General features: G+C 55.3%; 1 protein-coding gene across 3 annotated transcripts in view; it reads right to left on the reverse strand.

The window, feature by feature from the left end:
- PTPRN (protein tyrosine phosphatase receptor type N) overlaps window positions 1-13517 on the reverse strand; it is a 52637-nt gene that overhangs the window by 17362 nt on the left and 21758 nt on the right. For 2 of the 3 annotated variants that reach the window (XM_050969653.1, XM_050969655.1), the window contains exons 5-9: window positions 12407-12650; window positions 11593-11932; window positions 4875-4991; window positions 4619-4653; window positions 484-833 (exon numbers count right to left, since the gene is read on the reverse strand). In XM_050969653.1, the coding sequence (XP_050825610.1) occupies window positions 484-833; window positions 4619-4653; window positions 4875-4991; window positions 11593-11932; window positions 12407-12650 (1086 nt within the window). The remainder of the gene's footprint in view (window positions 1-483; window positions 834-4618; window positions 4654-4874; window positions 4992-11592; window positions 11933-12406; window positions 12651-13517) is intronic. The other variant, XM_050969654.1, reaches the window with a different exon arrangement.

Genomic DNA, 13517 nt, shown 5'->3' on the forward strand with positions numbered 1-13517 from the left:
GGAATGTTTGCTCCATCTCCAGGGGGAGGGGAGGAGTCTGGTGAGTAGACGTGTGACCTCGGGGTTAGGAGCATTTACCCAATTTGCACGTGTGGCCATTGTGTGCAGGGGCTGCTCGCACACGTGTCACACGGCCCTTGGGCTGCTCCCACCAGTCAGAACCAGGAGCCATCCCCACACGAGGAACAAGCTCCCCATATGCACCCCACCTGAGCGCCCCCCTCGGAGGGCAGGATAAGTGGCCATGGCCAGGACCCCTCCCGTCAGAATCAGGAGCCATCCCGGCCTGAGGAACGAGGTCCCCCCTGCAGGAACCCCAGAGAATCGGCCGCAGACCGGCCACCGGGGCGGGGACCAGAGCAGGGAATGCTGGGGCCCCCCTGCCCACCATGGCTACAGGCACAGCAGCCATACTAGCGAGGAAGCCACATACTCTGGCCCTTTCACACCCCACCCCCGGCCCAGCCCCCAGCCGCAGCTCACTCCTGGTTGGTGACGATGTAGCCGTACTCCTCGGCGGGCCGGGGCTCTGGCTGCTCCCCCTTTCCGCCATGGCCCCTGGGCTCCGTGTAGCTCTTCTTCTCCACTGGGACCGGCTTGTGGAGATGGAGCATGTCCCCTGCGGCGGGATCCCTGGGTGCAGCCTGCCCCGGGGCCTGCGGTTCAGCCTGGGACGCCAATGTAGGCCTGGCACTGCCCCGCGCCAGGCCAGCCGCCTTCTCCCGTCTTGGCCCCTCCGTCTGGGAGGCTGCACTGGCTGGATTCTCAGGGGGAGACACCGTGGAGGGGGGCGGCTCCGGCTCCTCTCCGTGCTGCATTTCCCCTTCCATCACCTGGGGCAGAGGGCGGGACGTTACCACGCGGCAGCCGGGCCTGGCTCATGGCAGAGTCAGCCCCACCTGGGGAAATGAGCCAGCCCTTCAGGCGGGGGAACGAGGCCTCACACCTCCTGTGACCGGACCTTGGCCAGAATCAGTCTCCTCGTGACTTTGGCAAGACCTCTCAGAGGAGACACAGCTCCGCCTGGGGACAGGTGCCAGGAGGCACCATGCAAGACTCACCCTGGAGTTTTGCTGTCACCCCTCAATCTCAGCCTGCCGCCCCCTCACGGGACTTCTCCCACATGGTCTCCCAGTAAATATTTGTAGATGGAGAAAGCACGCTTGGGCTAGCTTGCTCTCAGCAAACCCATTCTGTTTGCACCCCAGGGCCCGGAGGCCCAGCCCCTGGGGCACTGGACTCCACAGACCCCTCTGAAGAGCCAGCATGTTGAAGGGAACGGAGGGCTGTATGGGACACACCTCTGGAAGGCTGCTTGGCCCAACTGGGAAGAAAATTAAGCTACAGCCGTCCAGGGAAGACGGACAATCCGGGTCAGGGATTCTATACTAGGAAGATCTGCAAGGGCCAGGAGGACAACAGGATGGCTTGCTGCCTTCCCAGAGCCAGGCCATGAGATGTCGCGGAGATCTCACAGGTTTCTGCAGTCGATGGGAACAAACCGTACTAATGACAGAGCTCGGTGGGATCGCACACAGATTACACAGACCCTTCCAGTTCCCTGAAGAACATCCGAGCGACCTTCCCGGAGATCCAGCCTGTCCTACGAGCAAAGCAGGACAGAACAGAGGATTCTGGGGGTGAACTGCTGGCTAGGTGCTAGGACAGGGGGCTGCAGAGTTAGGCTGGCCTCCGCCTCTGCAGAAAGACGACCAATCTCCTTGGGACAGGCTGGCTAGAGTCGTCGAGAGGGTTAAACTAACAAGGGGACGATGACAATGGGGAGGAAACGAGAACACAGTCGTGATGCTGAGACATCCTCACCAAGACACCAGAGGACATGAAGAGCAGAAATTCTTTAACTGCCTGGACACCAAGGGTAGGAGCCTTGCGAACACACCAGAGGAACCAGAATTGCTCATTTATGAGCATAAATTTGATCCAGTTGGTTTGACTGGCAGGAAGATTTGGGTGACTGGCATGGCAAAAATCAATGGTTCTGACCGACTGAGGAAGGCTCAAGTGGCCCGAAGGGGAGGGCAGCAGCACTCTCAGAAATAGCAGGACCTCTTTCCGATATCGAATGCTTATGGCTCAATACCCTAACAGAGAAAGCACAAGATGGGGTGTTGGCTGGAATCCGCTGCAGAGCCGCAAATCCCACTAGGGAACATGGTGACTGGCCCCTCAGGCACCTAGATAGGATGGGCAGGGAAAAGAGCCACATGCTGATGGTGGGGGCTGGGGGCAACTTCAGTTTGAAGGATACACGCTGGTCGTCTTGAGCTGCCAGGACTAAAACATCCTCGGAATGTCTACAAATAATAGAATTTCCTCATTCAAGCCAGTGCTGAATCCAACATGGGGGAATTCTGCATTAGACTTCATCTTGAGGGACAAAGAGGAAATGATCAAAGATCTAAAAATTAGTTGTAGCTAAGGTGCAAGTTATGACTTGATCACATTTGTTACGTGCAAACAGAATAAAGTCTGAACCAGTCACACACAGGTACCCAGTGGTTAAAATGGGACCATTTCATACAGCTCAAAACAATTATGAGCCAAATCAGCTGGGAGAAAGAGTTCAAAACAGAGAAGTGTGAATGATAATTATGAATTGTTTAAGAATGTTTTACTAGATGGTCAAAAAGCTACAATTCAAGAAAGAAGGCTGCACTGGTTAAAAAACAACTTGGCGTACAGTGGAAGTGAAGGCAGCTATAAAAATATAAAACAGGCAAGAAAGAAGTTGACAGTAATGAACTATAAATCAGAAGCTACACATTGTAGAAAATGAATAAGGGAAGCAAAAGGACACCAGGAATAATGTACTGCCAGCAGAGTAAAGGACAATAAAGGGTTTAAGTATACTAGAAACAAAGGAATCCTAACAATTATGTTGGTCCATTACTAAACAGAAGTGGTAGAATTGTCAATAATAATGCAGGAAAGGCAGAAGTTCAATAAATTTTTGTTCTGTATTTAGGGGAGGGAAAAAATGATGTTGTTATATCACCTGGTGATGATTAAATACTTTCCATTCCGGCACTAACTCAGGAGGATGTGAAATGGCAGCTAGTGAAGTCAGACATTTTTAAACTCAGCCACTTTGGACAATTTGCTTCCAAGTGTTTTAAGAGCTGGCTGAGGAGCTCACTGAACCATTAATGTTGATCTTCCATAACTCTGGAACACCAACAAAGTTCCAGCAGACTGGAAGAAAGCCATGTTGTGTTGCTATTTAAGAAGGGTAAGTGGGATGGCCCAGGTAATTACAGGCCTGTCTGTCCAACAGTCATACTGGGAAAAATAATGGAGGAAGAGCTGATAATGTGATTTGATTAATAAAGAACTGAAGGAAGGTAACAGTGTAATTAATGCAAATCAGCAGAGATTGATTGAAAATAGATCCTGTCAAACTAACTTTTTTTTTTTAATGGGATTACAAGTTTGGTTGGTAAAAGTAACAGCTTGGATGTAATATACTTAGACTTCTGACTCGGTGCTGCATGACATTTTGATTAAGAAACTATAAGGATATAAAGGTAAGATAGCCACACATTAAATGAATTAATAACTAGCTAATAGGTCTCAAAATATAACTGTAAATGCAGAATCATCACTAAACAGGAGGGTTTCCAGGGATCAGTTCTTGGCCCTGTGCTATTTTAGTGTTTTTATCAATGACATGGAAGAAAACAAAATCATCTCTCATAAAGTTTGCAGCAGATACAGAAATTGGGGGAGTGGGAATAACGAAAAGGACAGGTCACTGATATGAGTGATGCGATTGCTTGGTAAGCTGGGCTCAAGACAACAATACACATTTTTAATAAGGCTGAAGGTGAAGTCAGACTCCTAGGAAAAGAACATTGGCTGTACTTACAGGATGGGGGAATTCGATCCTGGGAGGCAGGGACTCTGAAAAGGACTTGGGGTCATGGGGGATACTCAGCTGAACTCCCAGTGTAGCCAGAAGGGCTAATGGGATCCTGGGATGCATCAACAGGGGAATCTTGGAGTGGGAGCAGGGAAGTTATTTGACCTTTGTGTTTGGCACTGGTGTGATGCTGCTGGACTCATGTGGCCAGTTCTGGTGCTCACAGTTCAAGGAGGATGTTAATAAATTGGGGAGGGGGCAGAGAAGAGCCATGAGAAGGATTGAAGGATTGGAAAACCTGCCTTAGAGCGACAGACTCAAGGAGCAGAATCTATGTAGCTTGAAGAGGAAGTTCAGGGGTGACGTGATCCCAGTCTGTAAGTACCTATGTGGGGAACGGGCTTGTCTGTCTGGCAGCGGAAGGTCTAACACGACCCAACGGTTGGAGGATGAACTAGGCACACGTAGACTGGCTATAAAACCAGTTTTCACAGGAAGGGGGATTAATCGCTGGAACCACTCACCAAGGGCCGGGGTGGATTCTCCAGCATGAGATGTTTTTCTAAGCCACCTGCTCTAGCTCAGACAGGCCTGAACTCAGGGCAGGGCTCAGGCGAGGTGACCACAACGGCCTCTGCTGGCCTTCAGATGCCTGACTTGGTGAACCCTTCCTGACCCCCCAGCAACAGGCCTCTCCCTGGGATGCTGCTCTGTGTGGCGGGGAACGGCTGGACTTACCCGCTTGGCCGCTGGAGCCTCCTGGCCAAACCCACCTGCCAGGAGAGAAAAGGACATTTTGTGTTGGCGCAGCCAAGGCTCACGCACTGCTCCAGGCACAAAGAAAGTACCCAGGGCGTGGGGGGAGGATGGGGCAACATACTCCCCCCGCACCCCCCCCAGAGGGAACAGGCAGCACGTCCCAGGGTAGAAGGCGCAGTGCTGGCATCTCTCATCTGTCTGCCCCCCGCCCCCCTGCCAAGTCAGCCCCACTCACCGGGGCGCTGGAGCAGCTGCAGCAGGGCGGAGAGGCTGCCGAGCTGCTGCGGACTCAGGTCCTGCAGCCCCACCCCGTAGTCGGCCAGCACTGCCACAAGTCTCTGCAGGGCTGCATCTGCGGGAGGGAGACAGTGCGCACTTTGGGATCCTGCCCATGGAGCAACGGGCAGCCCAGCGCCAGGCACACGATGGCTGGCAGGGGCCACCCCATCGTCGGGGGCTGGACGCAGTGGAGGCGACAGGGAGGAGCAGGGAATCCTGCTGGGTGAGAGGACTCACGGCCTGGGTGGGGAGAGGACACCTCAGCCTAGTGCCTGCGCCTGCTGTGCCCAGAGAGGTCAGGATCCAAGGGGTGAAGGACAGGAGCCACCTGCTCGGGCAGGGCAGGGCAGAGCCCCCACCCTGGGGCCCAGAGGAGGAGGAAGGGGAGAGGGAGCTGCGTGACTAAGGCTAAGATTTAGTCATGGGTATTTTTAGTAAAAGTCATGGACAGGCCTCATGCAATAAGCAAAAAATTCATGCCCATGACCTGACTTTTACTATAAAGACTCGTGACTAAAACTTTGCAGCTCCTGGGGTCCCAGGGTCGGGGCAGCTCTAGGGATTTTGCCACCCCAAGCACAGCAGACAGGCTGCCTCCGGCAGTTTGCCTGCGGAGGGTCTGCTGGTCCCGGAGGTCCAACGAAGCCATGGGACCAGCGGACCCTCCGCAGGTAAGCCGCCGAGGGCAGCCTGCAGAGCGCCCCCTACGGCTTGCTGCCCCAAGCATGCGCTTGGCGTGCTGGGGCCTGGAGCCGCCCCTGCCCAAGGTGCTGCTGCTCTGGGTGACCCCAAGGGCTGACAGCTGGCCGCTGCTTGGGGGGAGGGGGAAAGCTGACTGTCCCCTCGGGACTGCTGCTGCTCCTCCGACAACCTCTGGGGCGGCCCTGGGGCCAGCTGCACCGGCAGCTGCAGAAGTCATGGAGACCCTGGAAAGTCACGGGATCCGTGCCAGACTCTCAGCTTTACGCAAGAGCTGCATAAGATTGGTGGTAAGGGGGAACTTAAACTACCCAGACATCTGCTGGAAAAGTCACACGGCAAAACCCAACTGTGACAAAGGGGAATATTTTATGAGCCCGATGCGTGCCTCAGTTTCCCCTAGATTTCATGTGGCTAGCCGGGAGGTGGAGGGAGGACTGTTTGTGCAGAGACAGAGGAGTGAATGCCGCCCAGCTGTCTGAGCTGGGATGGGTCACTGGAAAAGGACTGTCCAAGGCTGACCCCATATCGATGGCGAATCCAGCCACCAGGCCATTGCCATCTAGCCCCAACAACCCAGGGGGAGATGGTGTGACGCTGGCAGGGCAGGTATCAGCTCGCGGCAAGGCCCCCCGGCTCAACTCCGGGGCTGGAACCCGCCAGGCTCCCCCATGCATTAGTGCTGGTAAAACAGGCATCAGAAGCTTAGTGTTTACTGATTGCTTGCGAGTGGCTGCCTGCATCAATCTCACTTCTCCTGTACAGTGGTAGTTAAGCAGTTGTGTTGTGAGCCTGTGAGTGTGTAAATCACCAGCCAGGAGAGACAGTAACTCGTGCAAAGGGCTGGTCTCTGACAGCAGGTGTTAGGTCCTTCCCCCAGGCAGGCCCATCGCCACCAGAAGGACTATTGTGGGATGTGAAAGGACATAAGTCTGTTGCTCTGCTCTTCCCCCCCAATGGAGATGAGTCCTCAGTTGAGTTTGCAGCTCAGAGCATGTGGGAGGAAGGGAATAAAATCCCCTCGCCAAGAGGAGCTGGCTCTCTGTGCTGCTCGGACTCTGGGGGGCAAGGTTCCCAGGCAGCAGCCAGTGACCCCCAGTGGTTAGCCCTGAAGGTCATACAGAGCTTGCTTATTACAGCAGTTTCTATTACCTTTGGAAACCTAAGATTGTAACGGTTGGTGTAGCTATGGACACCTGCTCTAACCTTGTGAACAACTCGTTTCCTTTGCCTGGTTAATAGAGCTGTGGCTCGTGTATTAGAGACTTGGCTACGAGTGTTGACTTTGGTGGGAGCCCAGGTCAGCTGCACCTTAGATAAGTGACTGGGGCTTTGGGACCGGGCGTAGCTGAACAGGGCTGTGATCCGCGATGTAAAGGACCCACTGGCACAAAGGTGAGCCAGACAGACGGGGGTACCCAGACAGACTGGACCCTATGCCCTGGTTGGGCTGTGAGTGTGCATGAGGAATTCACACTTAACTGGTTGGCGAAATCTCAGGACAGAACCCACAGGCAGGGTGCGGTTTGTACCCTGCCCCATAGCCGTCTGCCCTGAGGCCGGTCCCCACACCCACTCCTACAGGAGGGCGTGATGGATGGGTGGAGGCTGAGCACTATGGCCCAGCTTGCGAACAGAGGACGGGGAAGGGGTGAGAAGAGCTGACTGCTGGAAGATTGACGAATCCAGGTCAGGCAGAGCCAGAGCAAGGCTGAACCTGGGGCTCACGACAGCCAGGCCGGGCTCTGGGCTGACCAGAATGGATGGGGACGATGCTTTGACCTGCCTTTCCCTGACTCAACCAAAGGACGTCCTGTGCTGTGTGCCAGTGAATGAAAACCCAACTATTTTGACAGCGCTGTCACTGCAAATGCTGGGTGAGGGGCATTAATCCCTGGGGAGCGGGCAAGTCTCTACCTGTGTCTCTCTCAGCGGGACTCCCTGAACGGCACTCACACCGCGAAGCAGGGGGGCTGGAGCCTCAGAGGCTCAGCCTCAGGTGGTGGTGAGGCCGCACGGCTTCCCCTGGAGGAAGAGTGAGACCCTTTTGGGGCTTGGCCCACTGACAGGTTCCTTCAAGAGACTGTTCCAAAGCTGGGGGCGAAGCATCGATTGTGGGGATCCAGGACACCAACATTTCCAATAAGCCCTTGGAACGTACTGGGAATTTTTGTTCCAGAAAGCAGAGGAAGTAACCAGGGGGACAGCCCCTGTGGACTAGATTCTGGCCAAGAGGGAGGAGCTGGTAGCGAATCTGCAGGTGGAAGGCAGTTTGGGCGACAGTTATCACTGAAGGATGGATTGCATGATTCTGAGGAAAGGAGTGAGAGCCACAGACTAAGGACAACGGATTCCAGAAACCAGAGGCCGGGAGTCAGGTCCATGGGAAGAGACTCTAGGGGCTAAAGGAATTCAGAAGAGTTGGCAGTTTTTCCAGGAGACAATAGTCATGTTAGAACTGCAGAGGAGCCCAATGCAAAGGGAAGATGGGAAGAACGGTAAGAGGCCAAGGTGGCTCCATCGGGAGCACTTTAATGACCTGAAACTCAAAAAGGAAACTTACAAAAAGTGGAGACCTGGACTAATTGTTAAGGAGGGGAACAGCGCAGGCTCCCAGGAGCAAGACCAGAAAGGCAGAGGCACAAAACGAGTTACAGCTAGCAAGGGAGAGAAAGGGCAATAAGAGGTTCTTTAAATAAATAGGAGCAAGAGAAAGACAGAGCAAAGTGCAGGGCCTTTCCTTAGCAGGGAAGGAGAGCTAATACCTGATGACATCAAGGCAGAGGTGTTTCAGGCCTATTTTGCTTCAGTCTTCACTAGAAAGGTTCATGATGACCAGATACTCAACACACTTACCATTAACAAGGGGGAGGGATCGAGCTGAAACAGGGGATGAACAGGTTAAAGTCTATTTAGAGGAGTTATATATATTCAGATTGGCAGGATGTGACGAAGTGGGAAGGTTCTTGCTGTGTTATGTGAATGCTGAGTGGGGCGTGTTGACCTGGGAAGGTTGCAGGGGAGTTGTGCTGGGCCGGCCTGGCTTGTGGAAGGGAGGATACCTGAGCAGGTAACCTGAGACCCCAGGTGGGAGATAGAGGCCAGGTGACACCTCTGCCCAGGAAACTGGACAAAGGCTGGGGGAGGAGCCAGGGGGAGGCTGAGTGAGATACTGGAGGGAGTTTCAGTTTTAAGCAGGCTGGGAAATGGAGGGGCACCCTGACGGGGCTTGGGCTTCCCAATGGGGCTGTGGCCTCCCTGGCCCCCAGATGGACCTAACTAAAGGGGGTCCTGTTGTCTGTACTGGCCAGATTTGTCTTGGACTGCGTTCCTGTCATCTAAATAAACCTTCTGTTTTACTGGCTGGCATGGTGGATCGCAGGAAGCCGGGGGTGCAGGGCCTGGTCTCCCCCCACACTCTGTGACACAGGGCCAGATGAAATTCATCCCAGTGTACTTAAGAGCCTAGCTGAAGCAATCTCTGCTGAACCCTTAGCAATTATCTTCAGGAATTCCTGGAGGACAGGTGAGGGCCCAGAGGACTGGAGAAGGGCAGACACAGCCCCTATCTGTAAAAAGGGGAAGGAGGAGGACCCAAGGAATTTGATACCTGGAAAGATCCTGGACCAAAGTATGAAACAATCGGTTTGTCAGCACCCGGCGGCTAATGGCGTTAGAAGGAGCAGCCAGCATGGGTTTGTCAAGAACAAATCCTGGCAAACCACCTCTCTCCCTCCTCTGACAGGGTCACTGGCCCGGTGGCTGGCGGAAGCAGAGGACATGATCTATCTGGATGGCAGTACAGCTTTTGGCACAGTCCCACGTGACATTCTCCTAAACGAACTAGGGCATGGGGTCTAGATGAGATTCCTGTCCGGTGGGTGCACCACTGGCTGAAAGGCGGCACCCTAAGAGTAGTTATCCAGGGTTCATTGTCAAACTGGGAGTGTGTAGCTAGGGGTCAGTCCTGGGTCTGGCACTATTCAATATTTTCAGTCATGAGGTGGATAATGGAGTGAAGAGGCTGCTTATGAAATGTGCAGACGACCCCAAGCTGGGAGAGGTCACAAGCACTTTGGAGGCAGGATCAGAATCCAAAGCGACCTTGACAGCTGAGAACTGGTCTGAAATCGATAAGACGAAGTCAACAGAGACCAGTGCAAAGTACTACACTCCGGGTACGTCTATACCACCCGCTGGATTGGCAGGTACCGTTGGAGGTATCAGGGATCGATTTATCGTGTCTAGACGAGATGCAATAAATTGATCCCCGAATTGACGCCCGTGCTCCACCGCGGCAGGAGTAGTAAGCGGAGTGGACGGGGGCGCCGGGGCAGTCGACTTGCCGCTGTGAGGACGGGCAGGTAGGTCGAGCTAAGATACTTCGACTTCAGGTAGGTGACTAGCGTAGCTTAGCTCAAACCCCGCCCCCCCCCCCCCCCCCCCCAAGCGTAGGGAGGAAAACTCAGCTGCACAGGTACAAACTGGGGACTAAGTGGCTCGGTGGTAGCACTGCTGGACAGGATCCGGGGTTACGGTGCAGCATGAACTGAGGACGAATCAGCAATGTGATGTGGCTGTGAAAAGGGCCAATCTCATTCTGGGGAGTAGGAACAGGAGGATCGTATGGGACATGGGAGGTCACTGTCCCGCTCTGCTCAGCACTGGCGATGCCTCAGCTGGACTCCTGTGTCCAGTTCCGGGCCCTGCACTGCAGGAACAATGCGGATAAATTGGAGAGAGTCCAGAGGAGAGCAACAGACCTGACCAAAGGTTTAGAAAACCCGACTGTGACCAAGTGGGGGGATTTCTTGTTTTTTTCTGTGTTTTCCAGGGTTTGCATGCAGGGGGGTAGGACTCAGCGTCCCCAGGTGTGACTGGTTTAACAAGGGGAGGGGAGAGGGAGTTTGTTGGGACAAAGGACCAGAGAGGGGACCTGGGACCCCAGTCGATGGCCTGGAGGATGGAGACCCCAGCAACTGGTGACCTGGAGACCCAGTGCAGGAGTCACAGCCGGTTCTGGCCAGTGGGAGGACAATGGGCTGCGGAGAGAGGACCCCGGGGACCTAACCAGACGGTTCCAGCCAGAGGAGAGTTGAGAGGAGAGGAGGCCCAGAGGACCCCGTTTCCCTAGAGAGAAGCCAGTGGACAGAGGGGCTTGGGGCCGGGGATATCGGAGGCCCAGCTGGGAAGCAGCGGGGCTCGGGGCTGGAGAGGGGGAGCAAGCAGAGCCCACCTGGACGCAGGGGGACTGGGATGTGCTGGGCTGAGGGAGGCCAGGCCTGAGGCTGGAGAGTTTCCCGTGCTGGGTTCAACTCTCAATAAACCCTCCTGTTTTACGCTGGCTGAGAGTCGCTCCGGGCTAGAGAACAGGGCGGGGGAGGGGGAGATTATTCCCTCGGGGGTGAGGAGGCCTGGGGGGCCCAGAGCGAGGGGACTCCCTGAGGGGGCCCACGGCAGAGACAGATGTGCTGAGGCTCAGAGAGGTGCAGCTCCAGGAGGTGGAGGGGCCTGACCCCAGGAGTGGACCCACGAGAGGGGCTGTGGTACTGAAAGGGGCACTCCCCACGGACCGCACGGGGCCATGAGTGGGCACAATCTGTGATTCTGTGACACTGACCTCTGAGGAAAGGTTTAAAAACCAGGGTACGTTTAGTCTGGAGAAAAGGAAACTGAGGGGGCCGTGAGAACAGGCTTCCAACATGCTACTGGCTGTTACGAAAAGGCTGGAGATCAGTTGTTCTCCGTGTCCAGTGAAGGCAGGACAAGCAGCAATGGGCTTAACCTGCAGCCAGGGGGACGGAGGTTAGCGACCGGGAAAAGCTTTCGAGCGCTCAGGGGAGTCATGTTCTGGAGCAGGCTCTCAAGAGGGGCTGGGGAATCCCTGTTGTCAGAACAGGCTGGACAAAGCCCTGGCTGGGCCGGACTAGGTGTCCTAGGAGTCTGCGGGCAACTGGCTGGAAGGCAGGAGTTACCTGACTGCACCTGGGGACCCAGGGCTGCCTCCTGCTGTCTGTTCTCTTCATTGGGCTCAGCGTAGTCCGGGGGGAGCCCATGCCCGTGCTGGGCCTTCGTGCTGGCAGGGGCCAAGCGGCTCGCCTTCTCTCTCGGCAGGTAGAGCATGCCTAGGTCCTGGAAAAGATGCCCTCCGTCCAGCCCTGGCTGCCTCCCATAGGAAGGGATGGGGCTGGCCCCAAAGAGGGCTTGGGAGGGCTGGGCAGGGGTCCTGCCAAGGAGAGCAGGGGGCTCAGGGCTCTGCTTGCCCAAATTGCCCTGGATGGGGCTCAGCTGCCGTGCACCATCCTGGTAGCCAAACTGAAACCAAAGCACAGAACCATCGCGCCCTCAGTGCCAGGAACAGCCATCCCGGAGAGCAGTTTACCGTGGGCTGCAGTGCTAACACCTCCTCCCCAAAACCCTGGAGAATAGGGACCCCTCGCCCGGTGCGGAGATGCAACCACCTCTGGGGTGGGTTGTGACCGCTGGTTAACAGCCGCATTGCACAGCAGTTTATAGACAAGCTGGTGACACAGAATCTGCGTCCATCGGGAACATAGGGAGTCGGGATGGGATGATCAGCCAGAACACCTGTTCCTGGGGGGCCCCCCACCAGGGAGCCAGCCAGAGACAAGCGCAGCCAGCAACTCTGAAGAGCTGTTATTGGTGTTTCTGCTGGAGCTGGGCCTAGCCAGGGTGTCTGTCTCATCTGCCCGTCCCGCTCTCCCCACCCACCCAAGGCCTCCTGGGCCTGTGTCAGGGCCAGAGGAAGGTGGCCTGCCCCTCACTCACCTTGTGGTATGAATAGGGGTGCAGCAGGCCTTCCTCATAGCCCAGCTCAGGCGGGGGGCCCAGCAGCAGGAGCTCCAGGTATCGCTGCAGCAGGGCAGGGGGCAGCGGGGGCTGCGGTTCCAGACGCGGGGACTTCTTGGTGCTGGAGGGCGGCAGGCGCGGAGCCATCTGCAGGGTGCTGCCCAGCTGGCTGGGCTCTGATGGGAACAGGGCCATCCGCGGAGCGGCATGCAGCGGGGAGAACCTTAGAGACACGATAGCCCTGGAGAGTGACCCGGCTCCCCCTTCTTCTCCATCAGCCCTGAGAAGCAGGAGAGCAGGGGCCAAACAGCCGGACCAGGGCCCCCCGGAAACACAGGCTGCAGGCGTGACACTATGCCCCATAGTCTTCATTGAGATATTGTTCAGGTATGAATATGGCATAAGTGAGATGCCAGGGGGTGGGGGCAGGAGAGCTCAGTGGTTTGAGCATTGGCCTGCTAAACCCAGGGTTGTGAGTTCAATCCTTGAGGGGGCCATTTAGGGATCTGGGGTAAAAATCTGTCTGGGGATTGATCCTGCATTGAGCAGGGGTTGGACTAGATACCTCCGAGGTCCCTTCCAACCCCGATAGTCTGTGATTCAAAGAGGTGTTCTATGCAAGATGGCTCATGTGAGATATCATTGGAAAGGTTCTGATTTACTGAATGTGATAATCCTATTTTTATTTCTGTATCTGAAGTTAGGAATATTGACAATGTAACAATTACAAGTGGGTTTACATCAGTGGAGGGAACACCCCCCAAGGCACAATGCAAACAGCCGGGATGGGCCATTAGGGGAAACAATAGGACTTTGAAGATGCTAATCTCCCACCTTGAGAAGTTGCTTTGACACTGCAGTGTCATGTAATCATGTCATCTGGTACTGGACTCCAGCTTGGACTGCTAGCATTTTTCCACTAGTTGGGGGTGGGGATCAAACTGGGAAACAAAGGACTGCTCCGGTGCCGATGAAGCGGCTGATCTCGGTGCCGGTACCGAGGAGTGGGGAGTCAGTGCTGCCTCCATCAGCAGCTGCCTGAAGCAAACGTCCCGCTCTTTTTTGGTTTGGGGCTTAAAGGCCTTACAAA

This window comes from Gopherus flavomarginatus, chromosome 10, assembly GCF_025201925.1.
Source record: "Gopherus flavomarginatus isolate rGopFla2 chromosome 10, rGopFla2.mat.asm, whole genome shotgun sequence".
Lineage (NCBI taxonomy): Eukaryota > Metazoa > Chordata > Testudines > Testudinidae > Gopherus > Gopherus flavomarginatus.